The sequence below is a fragment of the Amia ocellicauda genome, chromosome 13, assembly GCF_036373705.1.
Source record: "Amia ocellicauda isolate fAmiCal2 chromosome 13, fAmiCal2.hap1, whole genome shotgun sequence".
In the NCBI taxonomy this organism is placed as follows: domain Eukaryota; kingdom Metazoa; phylum Chordata; class Actinopteri; order Amiiformes; family Amiidae; genus Amia; species Amia ocellicauda.
Window position 1 is genome coordinate 30,986,235 of NC_089862.1, and position 15,895 is coordinate 31,002,129.

Sequence of the window (15,895 nt, forward strand, 5' to 3'; positions counted from 1 at the left end):
TGCATTTTGACTACTCTCTTCAGGCATATTGTTAAATGCCCAAGAGATGTCCTTCTAATAATTTTCATTTTTCGTAGACTGAAAACTGATTTGCTGCATAGCTTAATTATAGAACAAACAAACATTAAAGGCAAACAAAAGACTCAAACATACGAACACTAATTTTGAAAATGTTTTCAGAATCCCTATTTGAAAACGTTACATTTACATTACTCTGCAATAGGCCAACAAACCACACAAATTACTTGGAAAGTATTTTTTTTTTTTTGGTTAACAATATACAACAATTAAAATAACAACCACACTATCATCATCAGCATAACTGCAGCCTTGGCTCTTTCTTGTAGCAGTACCGATATTCAATGCTACAGAACAGTGTTCAGTGGGCAGTTCTCAGAAACTTGGCTCCATCTGTAATTATCTTGGAACAGTCCAATTGAAGCCCATTTTTCACATACAGTTTGTCTTTAATGGGATAAAAAAAAGTCTCGAGGCTGAAATCTGGTCTCAGCACTTTCACAAGGACAAACAGCTCCCCAACAAAGAAACTGACTGTGATTTAATTATATTATTTAAGGAAACAATCAATATTGTTGTGATAAAGATTTAATAAAACAATGTCTTCAACACATCAATAGAAGATAATAATAATCCTTATGAATTTACAGCAACAGATTATATACAATGTATCATTTACATGTGACAATGAAAAGAAAGAAAACTTTACCTTGTGAATTCCAGTACATTCAGAAGTTCATATTTTTCTTCTTGTCCAAGCTTGAAAACAAAAACAAAATAAAAATTAATAAAGCACAGACCCCAAGGTCCCAAAGAAGACAACCCCCAATTCTTGTCAAAGGATGAATGAACTGGAGGAACGTCTCAGAGGGGTTATTTGCATTAAATAAAGAGTTACATGACAACCACTGGGTTTTGTGGTTTTGAATATACGCAATGTGAAGTGTGAAACTGCCATTGGGCACGTTACTGACTTGATCCACTAGAGGGCGGTACACTAAAACACATGGACACTTCATCCTTCATCCAAAGCAGTCACCACACAAACAAATATTGCTCTCTCTGCAATTAGCTAATTGCACTTGCGGTTGTGTTTATTTACACACATCTGACCAGCTATCTCCTCGTTCATTAGAGCTTCTGACTCAGATGTGGTTGGTTTCCTTAAGTGATAAGTGAGGGCTGCATTGTAGGCCTACATCAGTACCTTAAACACATACTTTAAAATGTGTTTTTGTGTGCGTGTAATTCTTACAGCACACATTTTACTGCTGGCTACTGCTTTGGCCTTAAGAAGGAGTGCTTTTGAAATAACAATGAAGGTGGCCTTTGCTTGAGGTAACAGAACTTAGTATTTTCACATGTGATCACAGCAGATACTTGATATCTTCGGGGGGTTTTCTGCGCTGCCGTGTGAATCAGCAATGTCTGAGGGTGTGCGACGCATGACTAAGAGATGTGTTCCGGCCTCGCATTGCACAAAGAAAGGGCACGACATTAAAATATACTTGAAAACTATTTTGAGCGAAGCATGATGCTTAAAAAAAGCCCTTGAGGAAAAACCCTAGTGGATTTAAAAGGCAACGGGGAACATTTCTTGGCTAATATGTGGAAATGAATGGCCAGTACCATCTCTCTCGTCCGGGCAGAACATACAACCACGTACTTAGAACTCTTCCCCCCGGAGTAAAATGAAATAGAAAACGGCTACAGAGAGATGACATCGAGGAAAGAGGGAGATAAAGTGTATAATCCCAGTATAAATTACCCAGTATACATGTCAAAAGACCAGGTGAACCATGTAAACCTGAAACACAGTAAGAATAAGTTGTGTACAAGACATCTACGTAAGTTAATAGTGACACCAAGGTTGCATTTCCATTAATATGGCAAACTTCACCAACAACAAATGTTATGGATTTTCTGCCATACCCCCACACACCACAAACATCTAACCACAAATCCAAAACGCTACCAACTGGTATCCCTCCTCCCAGTGCCTAATGCTTCGTTATTTAATGCAAAAATGAAATCTGAAACGGCAAGATCCATACGAGAACCAGTAGATATACGGTATTGATCTCCACTGCTGGTTATGCAGCATTAAATTATAAAACAATTACACTGAAATCTGATATTTGTAGGAAGTAAATCACACACAGTTCAGGTTTATTTTGAGTTTAGTTTGTTGTGCACTTTGCATCTCCTATGTTGAAGACGTGAGGAAATGTTTCTTAACCATTAAAGCAAAGCAGTGATCAAATTAATCAGGAAAAATCGATCGCCTCCCTCTCCCCAACTCCAATACCCGGCTTCCCTAGTCTAAGGCACGAAGGCTGCTGTCACCAAAATCATAATTGTAGTCAAATAAAAGAAAAATAAAAGCTTTCAAGTACAATATACTGTAGGCCTACTTTCTTTAAAAAGAGGAAATTATCATAGCAAACAACAGCCTGTTTTAAATTAAGGGACCTCATATTCATGCAAATAAATAAATCAAAGACTCCTCTCAAAAGCACTTTGCCCAGACTGAGTTCGAACACAAAAGGTAGGTTGTGTTTGATCGGCCATGAAACGAATGTGACGCTTTATGGACACGTACCGAGATGTACCGTGGCCTGGCGGAGCACCAGACAGGAATCCTTGCGAACATGTGTGGTCTCGAGCACCATGTGTCCCGTGGCCGAGCACCAGATAGGAGTCAGGTGCTCTGCCATGCTGTGTGGTGGCATTTGAACAGTCTGGTTTATGGCTTATACAACAGGTTTTTCAACTGTAACGCTCAGCTGAAAAAGCCACTGTTTCTGGAGCTAAATGCGAAGTTCCCTCGCTACTACTTCCTCAGAAAAATCTACCGCAACGCCTCAGGCAGACTGCTGAACTCCACTCCACCTCCATAAAGAGGAAGCTCCTCAGTCACTTAGCACTCTCAGTACGTACACCAACATCAACCCGAGTTAACAGAAGACATTCGATTTGCCTAAGGGAAGGCAGCTCAAAATGCAGTAACGGGACGAATGCGAGAACACTGTGTTCCAATGTATCGGTTCAGTGCAACACAAATTTGAACATGTACTTACAGCTTCTATAATGACCGAGTCGGGGGTCCTTCCGGAGAACACAAAACCGAGGTTCTTCGCTGCTCTTACCAAGGCCCCTTCATCTGTCATAAGGAGAAAAGAAGTGTGTATTCATACATCCTCAGAATACAGAACCTAATGACAGAGTAAGTAAGTAAAATAAACACATGGCAAGACTGATGTGTGTGCAGTGCTGTAGCGTCACCACTACGTGGCCATAAAAGTCCGCCGGTCTGTAACAATTTGTAACAATCTACAGCAGGAACTCTATAATAAGGTGCTTACAGCTCAGAAGATATCCACTTCGCCCGAGAATACTAATGTGCACATTGAAGATTTTTTTTTTTTGCAGGACTTAGGCTAATACCTGTGAAAATGTGATCTATTTTTTCTTCTTCTTTGAGGCAGGAAGTATTATTTTGTGTTAAAACTGCTCTCGAGCGCGCAGCATCACGAGGCCCACACAGGGAGAACAAAGGCTGCTCTTTTCTCGAGCCGAGGCCGTAATGATCCCTCTCAGCTCGGTGTAATGTGCACATCTTTTCTGTAACGTAGAGGTACTGCAGAATAATGCCATGTCCCGGAGACCATTTCAATAAGGCAGCTCCATTACTTTTATTATAAAAACTTAATGAGATTATATCACAATGAACAGCCTGCGCTCCAGGCCAGTGGGAGATCTGAACACAATAACCAAGCAAGTGAATGCACTGCACAAGGAGCAGCAATGTGGACGTTTTGCCTTTCTGCGTTTCCTTCCTGTATGACTTCCTAACAAACCCACTGCAGTACTTATCCATATCATTTTATTAAATATATATTTTATATTGGTTTTATTTGAAGACCTGTTTGGTGACCAGGGTTGAATTCTATATCCAAACATCATAATATTTTATAATGAGAGCCGGATCTTTGGACCATTTCCAGTACTCTACGTGACAGCATCACAGTATAAATCTGAATTTGGTCCATAGCATGGGCTGTAGCATGGGCTGATTCCATACATGATTATTTCTCTGTCAAACCATATTTTCTGTGGATGTAGAAGCTGCTATCAAAACATCTCACGTGGGTCCTTGTGTTTTCCTTCAACTTCATTCTCCCCTTGGTCTCTATTTAAACTGGAGCTTATCCAATTAGCCTTCATGGTGCTTGCACTTCAGCCCTGGGAGGATTTGGTTTTTAAGTACGACCCTCCAGTCCTGGTCCCTGGGACTCCAGTGACTCCCGATTTTGATATAACCAAGTTTTCAATAACATAATTAACCCTTAATAGACCTAATATATGATTTTACCACAGCTTGCAGATTTCAAATTAATTATGAAATCTCATCTTGAAATCTTAAAGCTGAAAATTTGTAAAATTAATAATTCAGAAATATCTTTAAGTAATATACAAATATATAATGTAGGAATATCAGGCAGATGCATACATAAATGTTAAGATGGTAAAATACCATCATTTATTTAATTAGCATATAAGAGAATATTAGGTTTTAATTTATAAAGTTCTCTCCACACATCCCACTTATACCCACAGCGGGCTTGAACAGGTCAGGTTGTATCTATTCATGCAATAATAAAAAATAAAAAAAACATTAAATTTTCCATTAAACACAACTATTTCCATGCACACACAGAACTGATGAACAGATCTGCAATTTCTTATTTTAAAAGTCTATGAAAGGCTGCCAGCTGGTTTCTGACAGGAAGTATAACATACGGCAAAAATCTATAAATCACTGTCTTGACATAAATGCCCAAAACAGAAAGCTGCAAATATTGATTTGAGGTAGAAAAGCCGGTGGAAATTTAAGTGTTCTGTCGGTCATGGTTTTCTTTGCAAGAACCAACTTTAAAAAGGTGAAGTTACTATACATGGTATTCTGACATTTTTAACATGGAAAGCCGAATTAAACCTTCTGGCACTTTATACTGAAAAGCAATTTACTTTAGCACACTTGTCAATTACTACTGGCTTGGCTGCAGTGACAATGTGTTTTCATTTATTTTTAGTTTAAAAAGCTTTCAGCCTTACTAACGATTACCATGATTTCAGTCTTCCCCCAGTATTGATTTATTTTCCTGTTCTGTACAACTTACGAACACCTGCTGACAAATATTTATTTATAGATATTTTACAGTTAGATGAAGTGTTCATTAAGTGTGCTTTAAAAAACAAAAAGGATAAATCAATTCAACCCATCTGCTGGGAGATGCATCAGTCAGAAAGCCATCAGTCTTGCGTAACAGCATCGTATGTTCACAAACAACAGCCTCGGACCTCAGCACACCTGTCTGCCAGGATTCAAACAGCCTGGTAAATCAATCAAAGCATTCTCGCAGATTCATAAACAGTTTACAGCTTTGAATAACTTGCTTAACAAATGTCTCGTGTTAAAGTTTACTCCAAGAGGACTTTCTTCCTTCGGTATAGTTTTCCCACAAAAGGTTACCTAACAATCATCTAGACAAGGGCTGGCCAAAACGATAAGTTAACTCCGGCCACATTTTAGGCATCCCTCATCTAGACAGAAATGACAACAGAAGATCAAAGAGGGCTTTAAGTACCAGAAAACAGGTTTAAAAACAGGATTATTACCCCGTTTCCACTAGTCACGTTTAGGCCCACCTCCGCGTGGCCGGGCTGTAACCATGCACCTAGAATTTGCTTGCAGCATTTCCACTCATATTGATGTGAGGTAAAGCTGACCTGGGATGTGATTTAAGGTCAAAACGCATCCTGGGACCCTCGGCATTCTGGGATTTAGCGTTTAAAACTGGAGGCTGAAATACCTTAAACATTAAAGTGAAATACACTTCGGACTGAAACGCTTTTACTATAGCTAACAGATTTTCAAAAGAAGCCCTGGACTCGCATGGCCACACTGAGGTGCAGCTAAACGTAGCTAGTGGAAATGGAGTCCATGTTACCAACATACCTGGTGATGCAGCCTGGTAAATGATCTTGCCATCGGCTCTCTCCGGCACTGCTGTGTGGCACACCGCCATCATGGTCATGAACTCCAGAATTACCGGTGCTGTTGGCTGTTTAGAAACAGATTTAACAGTTTATTCAAATAATGGGTTTCATATAATTGTAGATAAGTATCTGCATCAAAAAGTAGGTGTGTAAATCAACTTAACCCATCCCAGCTGTACCAATTCAATTTTTGTATTTATGTATTTATTTATTTTTTACAGATGCCAGCACTAGAGGACGTTCACTCAAACAAAATTTTGAACCAAGAGATCATTTGATTTATTTCTGGGGGCTTTGTGTCTTGCAAACTATAGTACTTTTTTTTTTTTTTTTTTTTTTTTTAACAGAAATCAGTTTCAGTATTTCTAGGAAGTGTATGTGGGGTCTTCAGCTTCTTGGATTTATTAATTTCATCCTATGATTCTTTCTTTTTTCATTAAGATGACTACAGAGTGGTCTGATTTTTAGATGCACAAATTACGACTACATAGGTTTTTGTTTTTATTAACACAAGATTTGTAAACCTGCACTACGATCACCCCTCAACCTTTGTCTCAGGAGTTTACCAATCCATTTTCAGCAGAATCCTTCAACTGTAGGCTGCTGCCCACGTTCTTTGTGACTCATGTCAACTGTGTTTAAGATGGTAAGCATATGAAATTAGTCATGCCCCACTTTATCTGCTGCTATTGAAGAAATCCACTGCTACCGCTGGGATGAATCTGTTGAGCCTGTAACTATTTACCATAGAGAGACGAGAGACAACTTAAAACAAACAAAAAATAATAATGACAACAGCAATGCTATTTATAAACTGAACATAAGTCCCAGACTCTTTCTTCAAGGGGGTTTAAGGTCTAAGATTATTCTCTTGGGTAACAGAGTTGTTGCTGTTTTGAAAGAACTACAATTCTAAAAGGCTGAAAAAAAATAAAAATAATAATACGCTTTATACATTGAGCAAAGCCATGTGGGTGTTTTCACACACTGGAGGCATTAAAGGCATTATCTATTCAGCGATCTGATCTCGTGAAGAAAGTGTTTCAGTGTCATTATTTCCTGATTCATGTCTACTGTAGATTAATATTTAAGATTATTAATCTGAAGACTGAAAATCCACTGCAGTCCTATGGAAAGTGCCTACTTTACCAGTATGCAAATTGTACTAGACTGTATAAAGCCGTGTTATCACGTCTTTGTTTTCAGTCGTTTCTGCTTTTTTACTTTCAATATGAGAGTCCTCTGCAGACATCTCGAGCACATATGAAAATTGGCCACACGTTAGTCCCGAGTCAGATGGCTACAAACACGGGTTAAGCATGTGCAAAGCCTTAATTGTGTACGTAAGGGCCCTGTGGCATAGATAGCACGTCATCTTTCTCTGAAGAAACTGTAGTGTCTACTAAAATTAGCTTAAGATTTAGAAGAATACACACAAACATGAATTAAGGTCAATATCACCAGCTGGTCTGTTAGGGGGAGTATGATAATAAAGGCAGTGCCAATCCATGAGATTGAACACGGCCTGTACTCGTATTCTCCTGCGTCTCATACCCTCGGACACCCATCAGTACCGCAGTCTGTTTTACTTCATACCACATCCAGAATAACACCAATTGATCACAACTCTTTCCATGTCAGGGATGGCTTCAAATGTTTAATAAACAAGTTAAAAAAAATAAAATTAAAAAAAAAAAGCCTATTACAGCAGTTTCAATCACACCTGTCTGCCTTTCCCATATTTTCTAAAATCTCATGTTTATTTTCCTTCCCTGCCAGGTGCGGTCCTGAGCACAATCCTGTAAAGTGTTTATAATGTGTTCAGTATGTTTATTGCCTCTTTACCTGCTTCTTGTTTTTCAGGTTTCAATTCTACGTCCTTGTTCTGCGGGATTAACCAGTTTGCTTTTACAATGGCATGTTAATTTGAATTTTGCAAATAAGCATTCCATGTTCAATTTGTTACAACCTTGAAGTTGTCCCAATGAGCAAATCTTCGAATTCATTTTATGTAATTGTTATTATTTTGTGTTATACATTACAGATCACAAACTGCAAAGATTAAATCAGTACATAGTGTGCATTGCATATACTTTAAATGCATCCTTTTGTTAAACCAGAGTTAAAACTGTTTAACATCATTATTGCTATTGTTATTATTCACCAAATGGTATACTCGGCCTCCCACTGTCTCTTCACTCTCTTATTCGAACAGGGACGAAAAGCAGACACTTTTCAGTTTTACTAGGCTGTTGCAACAGAGTAGAAAACTCGACCTGAATCTCAAGCAGGCAACTGGCAGAAGGCCTCGTATGACAAAACAGGATAACGGTCCCGTCAATGCAAAAGGAACAATAGTGAGTGTCGTCTTCCAGGGCTTCCTAATGAGACGTGGCAGGTAATGGAAAACTCCGGCCCACATGGAGTCATTCTGTATTCAGTGTCGCTACCACTGATGGAGGCTTATAGCCCGTGACGTCGCCATAAAAGCAACCTTATTACACTCAAACAGTATGGCTCATTTTATTCCTCCTCTCCTGTACACGGGAAGAGAGACAATTCAGCATTACCTTCTGAAGCTCGGTTTAATATCTGGTGAGATTCAGCACATTGACCAGTGTGCGCCTAGTTATTGGCACAATCTTTTCTGTAACCTCACCTTCTTCTTCCTCCTTTTCTCAGAATGACAGCTTCCATAGAGGATGGACAGCTCGGTTGACATAAGACCAAACTGGAAATACAGTACGTATGGGCATCGCAGTAATTAACTTGACATTAGAAGCTTAGACTAATCACTGAGTAGGATTTAATAATATCTTTAAATGCTCACTAAAGGAACGCCCTCATCTTAAAAACGATTAGAAATCAATCAAGAAATGTCTTCGAAGTGCGAGAAGTAATTTCATTGATTCTCTCCTTCACATGTGTATTTCTTAATTAAATCTGCACCCCCCAACCCCATTAAGATATTGAAAAATTAGATTCTTGTGTGGATTGTCTTGAGCGAGGAGCACACGATGCTTTCCGGGTCCTCCCACCTCCGGACCCTCAGCATTTATCACCTAATTAGAAATGCTTAAGAAACAATCCAGGAATACTTACATGATTGCTTTGGAGGTTTTCCAGTAAGCTTGGGTCATTAAATCCCACTTCATCCGCATACTGTGCACTGTGCCTGGAAGAGGTTGATAGAGACAAGAGTCCACATGATACACTTCAGTTCAATTATTTAAACGTACCGGAAAACATGCTAATACCCCTGCTCGGTATTCAACAGGCATTCAATTTTGTGAATTGCAATCGTGTACTTTTATTGTTTTACATCTTAAATAACAAGTATTAGTAGGGTTTAAAAGTTATGTATCAGCAGAGACAGGTTTCAGGAAGGAGATCAGAAGTTGACCAGGAAAGTTTGTAAGGAGGCTTGCAACTGACACCAACAGACCTTTAAATATTTATGCAACTTTGACTTTCTTCCTGCTCTTCTAGTATGTTTAGTTTGGCGGGTAAATTACAAACTAAGCACATGCCAGAGCAGGGTAAGATAGTTGGACACAAACTCCCCGAATATTGAGATTCTAAACTGCTCCTTTAAGGACAGATTTCATGCTCCACAGTTGGAGAACTCGACCATTTACATCAGAAATTACATTAGCTTCGAGAGACCCCTCCCGAGCATGACTGAAAAGCAGACAATAACATCCTGTATGGATAAATGCAATCGCAAAGACGAGTATTTTGGTGCACGAGAAGCATGAGAACGGAATGGAGCTCAAGCCGGGCTTCCTGATGCTGTGCGTTCACATGTGACGGGACAACACCAGAACAGAGACACTGCTCCCACTGCGTGCTGTTGCTCCGGTACTTAAAAAACAAAAGATCCAGCACTAAAATCCTGCTCACGAATAAGACTTAAAACTTAAGACTTTTATTTTAATCCCCTTTTAGCCACATCAACATTTTGAGAGGATTTTCAGGCCTTTCTTGTGAAGTCTCTCTCTTTTCACAGGGCTGTGTGCATCATCCTCCTTAAAGTTTTGAATTCAGCACACAGTGTTATGTAACCCTTCTGGTGGCCCAGTCATGCCATGCATTTAAATTGAGATTACCACAGTCCCTTGCTTGATCCTCTGAAACGCAGGGGTTTTACTTCCAAAGTGATCTTGGTGAAACAAGATTTAACAGCCATAAGCTGCTCTAGTCTGCCGGTTATTGATTACCTGCTGACCAACATGACACCTGACAAAGAAAGGACTTGTACAGTATCTGTTGAAAGCTGTACATCTGTACTGAACAACATGGGATTTCTACAGGGTGTTCAATATGGCATACAAATAAAAATCAATATTGGGAATATTTTGCATTTTCTAAAGTTTTGATATTGTAATGCTGACAGAAATTAAGGTTTCTGCAAATACTTCTATAAAATAAAGTAATTGGATGGGAGCCCTGATGTCTGAGCAACAGCAGCACACCTCAATATTAGTCTGCAAGAGCTTGATAGGATAAATATCCTTAATGGGACCGATGACAAATCTGGAGAATGTATAGTCTACAGCAAGACGGAACAAGCAAGAAAGTAAATAGTGTTCTAAGTCAGAGTGACGTCAACCACTTTGACAAGGACCTTGTCGGAGTCTAGGTTTCTCTGACGTGATCTTCTCCCTTGTCCCATTGTTCCCGTTATGATTGACAGCTGTTGACTAGTACACATAATACTGTCTGGAAACAAATGTATAGTAAAGCCTCGATTCGCTTTTAAGTCACAGCTCTCTTTACCGTAATAAAGTTGAGCCTGAAGGGCACTGGTTCAGTTAGTACACACCACCTGTATGCACCTCTACCAGAGGCACAATATGCACTATACATCTAACCTCTGTACTAACCTTTCCCCTCTTCAACAGCACAAATAAAGCCACAACACAGTGCTGTTCCGATCAGCACTATTCAGGGAAAAAGTCTAAGCATCATTTGGGAACCTATAATAGCTTATTTCTGTTTCAAATAAAACCAAAATGTAACTTCCTATTATAAGGCCTTAAGCTACTGCTCTGTAAACACGGTGATAATAAAATAAAGAAGAATATTCTCTATCTGCACAAGATTAACGTGTCTGATGGTTTTATGTGGGCTTCATTATTAGGGGTACGAGATTTCTCAAATTAAAAACTGGGATTTCATATTTAAACGCGGTTTGAACATACGCACGGCTGGTACACCCAGCCCAAAGGAGACAAGAAATACAGAGCAGTTCCTTAGCCAACAAGGGGGTTTCAAATTAAATCGCTGCAAAGAACCAGGGTGAGATTTACAACTATACCAACGCACTTTAACAGTTGAAGAAATGGATTGAATGGCTCAAGGCTTTATATTTAAATCAAATTAAAAGCATTGTTACTTCATTAAAGCTAACGGTTTGTTCCTTTGATCATACAACCACCTTCTATGCACATGAATGCATCTAGTGAGGCTCCATTAATCAATTAATTTGAAGTGATCATCAGGCTACATTAAATTTAGTCTACATTATTCTACATTGGCAGTACGGCTATTTCCAGAGACAGGACTTGAGAAATTGCCTATTTTTAAAGATTGCTATATTGTCAAAGTGATCCTTGAGTGCACACTGTCATAAACGTCTTTTCTCTCCTGTTTCAGTCAGCCTGCGTGGAACCAGTTATTTCAGCACGTGTATCACATCTTCATGGACGTGATATTTCATGGTTTCGTTATTCTGTGATCATAAACAATCTCTCAGCACACATGCAAAGCAATAAGACACTTCATGCTGTACTTTAATGCGTCTATGTGCAGTAGCATGTTGGACTGGATACAGAGATATGTCAAGAGCGTTGCCCGCTCCTGCTTATGTAAAACTTCAAAAATAACTCACAGGACAGATGTTTGAGAATTACACTTACAATGTCAGAATGATGTCTTTTACCAAGGTCGATCTTGGGTCGGTATGTTTTGATTTTGCTCACTGAAATATGAATCAATTGCATGCCTCTCATAAAAGCAGTATGGCTGTGTTATAAGCACATTAGTTCTTTGAAGCTCAAATACAGTTATGTTATTAGGTACACACCAAGTGAATAACCACACCAAAAAGGCATTCTTTAAATGGATTTCATTCCCCATAATGCTGAACACAAAGGACAAAGCTGAAGAGAAGCTAGTGGCTCTTACCAGTCATCCTCTGTATAACTATAATCCTCAGGTTCAGGACGGTGACTTCAGAATGTGTAGAAAAGAGAGAGGGAAAGGGTATAACAAAAGCGAGAAAGAACAGTATACGAACACTTTGCTTTCTACGTAAAATACTTAGTTTGTGTTATATACACCTCCACTCGGGCTTCACCAGCCCACTTACAGGTTACGTAGCGAAAGACAGCTGGAACAATCTATCACCAGGACTTTCGATGCTGCCACAAAGGAGACGCCTCACAGTATGGAAACAATGAGAAGCTTTAGAAAATGGTGGAGCACACGTATAGAGAGGGTGAATAGGCTGGGAGTCAGTATTATAGAAATCCTGCGTATCCAACTGATTCATCAAAAGAAAATGCAACAGGACATTTTTTACTGGAGTCCACCTTATTGCATATGCACAACAATATTCAACCCTAACGATACCAGTTGTGTGTTATATAGGATTTAGTTACTTTGGGTCCAAGGAATAAGATCAAATGTATTGACCAGATATACATGCTTTCCCAGAATAAGAACATGTACTATGTGAAGGGAATTGCAAAAATGTTTTTGCAGAAGGTAACTCCAATTTGTGAGAAATGGCCAACATAAAGGCACAGATTCCACTATCACTGACTCAGGGAACATTCAGTAAAGACTGCAATAACAAAATTAATGTGTAAGCACACTTAATAAAATGTTAAGGGTCTTGAAGTTTCTTTATCTTGTACAGTTAATATGCTTATTACTATACACTCCATAGAAGTGGGATATTGAAAACTAACCATTTCATATCACATATTAGGCAGTCAAAATTAATTATGGAAAAGTCAAGATAGAGCACAATATTCTAGAATAAAATGGTCTATTTTTTCAGAAGTACAATTTCCCAAAGTACGGTGGTTGTGCTTGCACTCCAAATGAGACTAAGAAATCCACACAAATCAAAAGCATGATTACGTTAAATGTTTACAAACTCAGATATGCAAGATCTACACAGAAAAAAAAAAAAAAAGTTAATCCTCACTCAACCAATAAAAGTCCTTCAAAATCAAGACTCAGGGCAATACCAATTAAGAGCTGAAGCAGAAAGATGCAATGTGGACTGCATTTCTGTTGGCACACAGCACCTGCCTTCAGTAAGTTTATCTGCTTGGTACTAAATTCTCAGGATCGTTATGCCTGCAGCACCACATTTTCTCAACAAAATGCAATTTAATTCAACACCACATTCATCATTTTATTACACCTTTAGCCATTAAAGCATTTTATTTATTAAAGAGAAATCAAATGTGTGTATGTGTATATATATATATATATATATATATATATAGGACTAGTTCTCTCTGTGAATGTTCAGTTCTTGTGGTTCTTCTCGAGATCACATTCATCCATGATCGTAGATGGATGAGATGATACAACACCAATGAACATACAAAACACACACACAGCACATGGGAGACCTACAGTTCTTACAACACTGCCAGTCACGTCAGACCATGTGAATTCTCAAAAAACATTTTTCTGCCCATATAATCAGCAAATTGTTAAAAGAAAGTTACACTGAAGGATAATGACATTCAGATACATTTCTGTTGTTAGCAGTGAACCAGTGGTAATTTCATAATTTCTTATGTTTGAAATAGGTTTAGTATCTTCAAAAACAAACCTAAAAATAAAGTCTTAGGTAGGAATAGCTACAGTTCATAGACTCATCAGATAAAAGCAGAAGACACATTAGAGACCTGTAAACATATTAGCTGCTGTAACAGTGCTGGAAACAATCACCGTAGGAAGATGATGCCAAATGGAATCCCAATGGGATCCCAAATACCTGGGAGCAACAAAGGGCTGCCGAGAAACATGTGCAATCATACTGGCCATCCTTAGCCACACCAGAATTCACACGCATGTTCATTCCAACACGAAACAGAAACAATGTCATAAAAAGCCAAGCAAACACCCCAACAATCTCCCCATTATATCCTTATAGCTAGATAAACACACAAGGGAGCAAAATACAAATGCCTTAAAAATAAGCACATCCCATTTGGATGTGTTAGCTCTAGCAGCTTTAGTAAACACAAGTTGGTATTAAACTTGATTTATGTACAGAAGCCGCAAGTGATAACCAATAATTAATTCAGCTGGAGGTGAATAGGCCCTTAAAACGGATTATAGCCATCACCAGCAAGAGAACGTTAAGCCTCCAACAGCGAGGAATTACTAATTGTCAGCAGGAATGTACATATGAATACAGCCCTTAAAAAAAGGCAGTTGTAAAAGTGGTCTTTCCTTTAACAACTATGAATCTGCTATTAGACAGACTGTTATCAATGTTTCGGACAAAGAAGCAGGAACTTAGCAGTGAAACTTGCCATTAAACTTTTCAAGACGTCTACCACACATTTTCCCTGATGCCAGACCTACAATTTCAATTGATGTGATTGCAACTGCGCCAAACGATAGGGTGATATTATCAAAATACTAAGTGAGCACCTGCTTTATTGACTTATTACTCCGACAGGAATAATGTCAACCGGTTCCAGTCTATCAATTACACTGAACAATCACATTCAACAAAATCACAAATCTCATCTGCCACAATATATTTAATAAACATTAATTACATATTTGTGAAGGGGGCATCAAAGCACAGGCCAAAATGAAAAACAAATGTACTTTCCAGTTCCTCTGGGTTGCTTCACCAGAGGCCAGGAAAAGAGCCACCACTCTTGTGAATCACAGTTTTCATAGTCGGTGATTCAAAAAAAAAAAAAAGCTTTTCACAGTGCGGCCTGGCTATTTGTGATATTAAAGTATTTTTCACGTGGATTTGAGATTAATCTGATAAAGGAAGGATGAAACGTGGTATGGACCGGTGTTTGGGAAGCACTGGTCTAAGCCACACAAAGTAAAAAATATATATATATGAAAGCCATTTGTGTGTCTTATCCTCAGTTCATCAATTCATTTAAGGCAGACAGTTTTAAGGTAGGGGGAAATAAAAGGGGCATTCATTATTGTCAGAGGCTTGGACTTTTCAGGTCAAAACTTGAGAAGGGGGATGCAGGTGTGAGACATGAACAAACCGAGGACACAAACCGAGTGCTGAGACTTCACCGCAGAACAGCGACTGCTCCCAAGGGGAGATACGGGACAGAGCAGCTGTGGGCTCATCCACAGCCATCAGAGCGTTAAGCAGGGAACAGATGACTCTTGGCCGGGCCCTTTTATTCCTCAACTTCCTACAAAGCCAATTCTTAAAATCTCAATTTTAGATGTTGAGATTAAGTAGATATCCTCAGTCAAGAAACTTAATCATCGTCATATGCCAATTAATAAACTGACTTTTAAGGCGAATGTCTGCAACTACATGTGCTGAAACACACTGTGATGGAGGTAAATATTGAAAAACAAAAGTAAATTACACATTTCTATTAGAACGTATTAATAGAAAATATGGCACATGACTATTTATTCATATTTAATGTGGAAGTAGCCAAACCATAAAACACAATGATTTGCACCTGCAATAAGAAACAGCTGTGTCACTTCATGATGTATGACCACAGAGTGGATTTTCTGGGCACTCAGTTCATCATACCAGGCTTTGGTTTGA

General features: G+C 38.8%; 1 protein-coding gene across 5 annotated transcripts in view; it reads right to left on the minus strand.

The window, feature by feature from the left end:
• atp8a1 (ATPase phospholipid transporting 8A1) overlaps positions 1–15,895 on the minus strand; it is a 113,153-nt gene that overhangs the window by 39,976 nt on the left and 57,282 nt on the right. For 3 of the 5 annotated variants that reach the window (XM_066720600.1, XM_066720601.1, XM_066720604.1), the window contains 5 exons: positions 12,271–12,315; positions 9,184–9,256; positions 6,041–6,146; positions 3,099–3,181; positions 728–777 (listed from right to left, as the gene is read on the minus strand). In XM_066720600.1, coding sequence (XP_066576697.1) covers positions 728–777; positions 3,099–3,181; positions 6,041–6,146; positions 9,184–9,256; positions 12,271–12,315 — 357 coding nt within the window. The remainder of the gene's footprint in view (positions 1–727; positions 778–3,098; positions 3,182–6,040; positions 6,147–9,183; positions 9,257–12,270; positions 12,316–15,895) is intronic. The other 2 variants (XM_066720603.1, XM_066720602.1) reach the window with 1 other exon arrangement.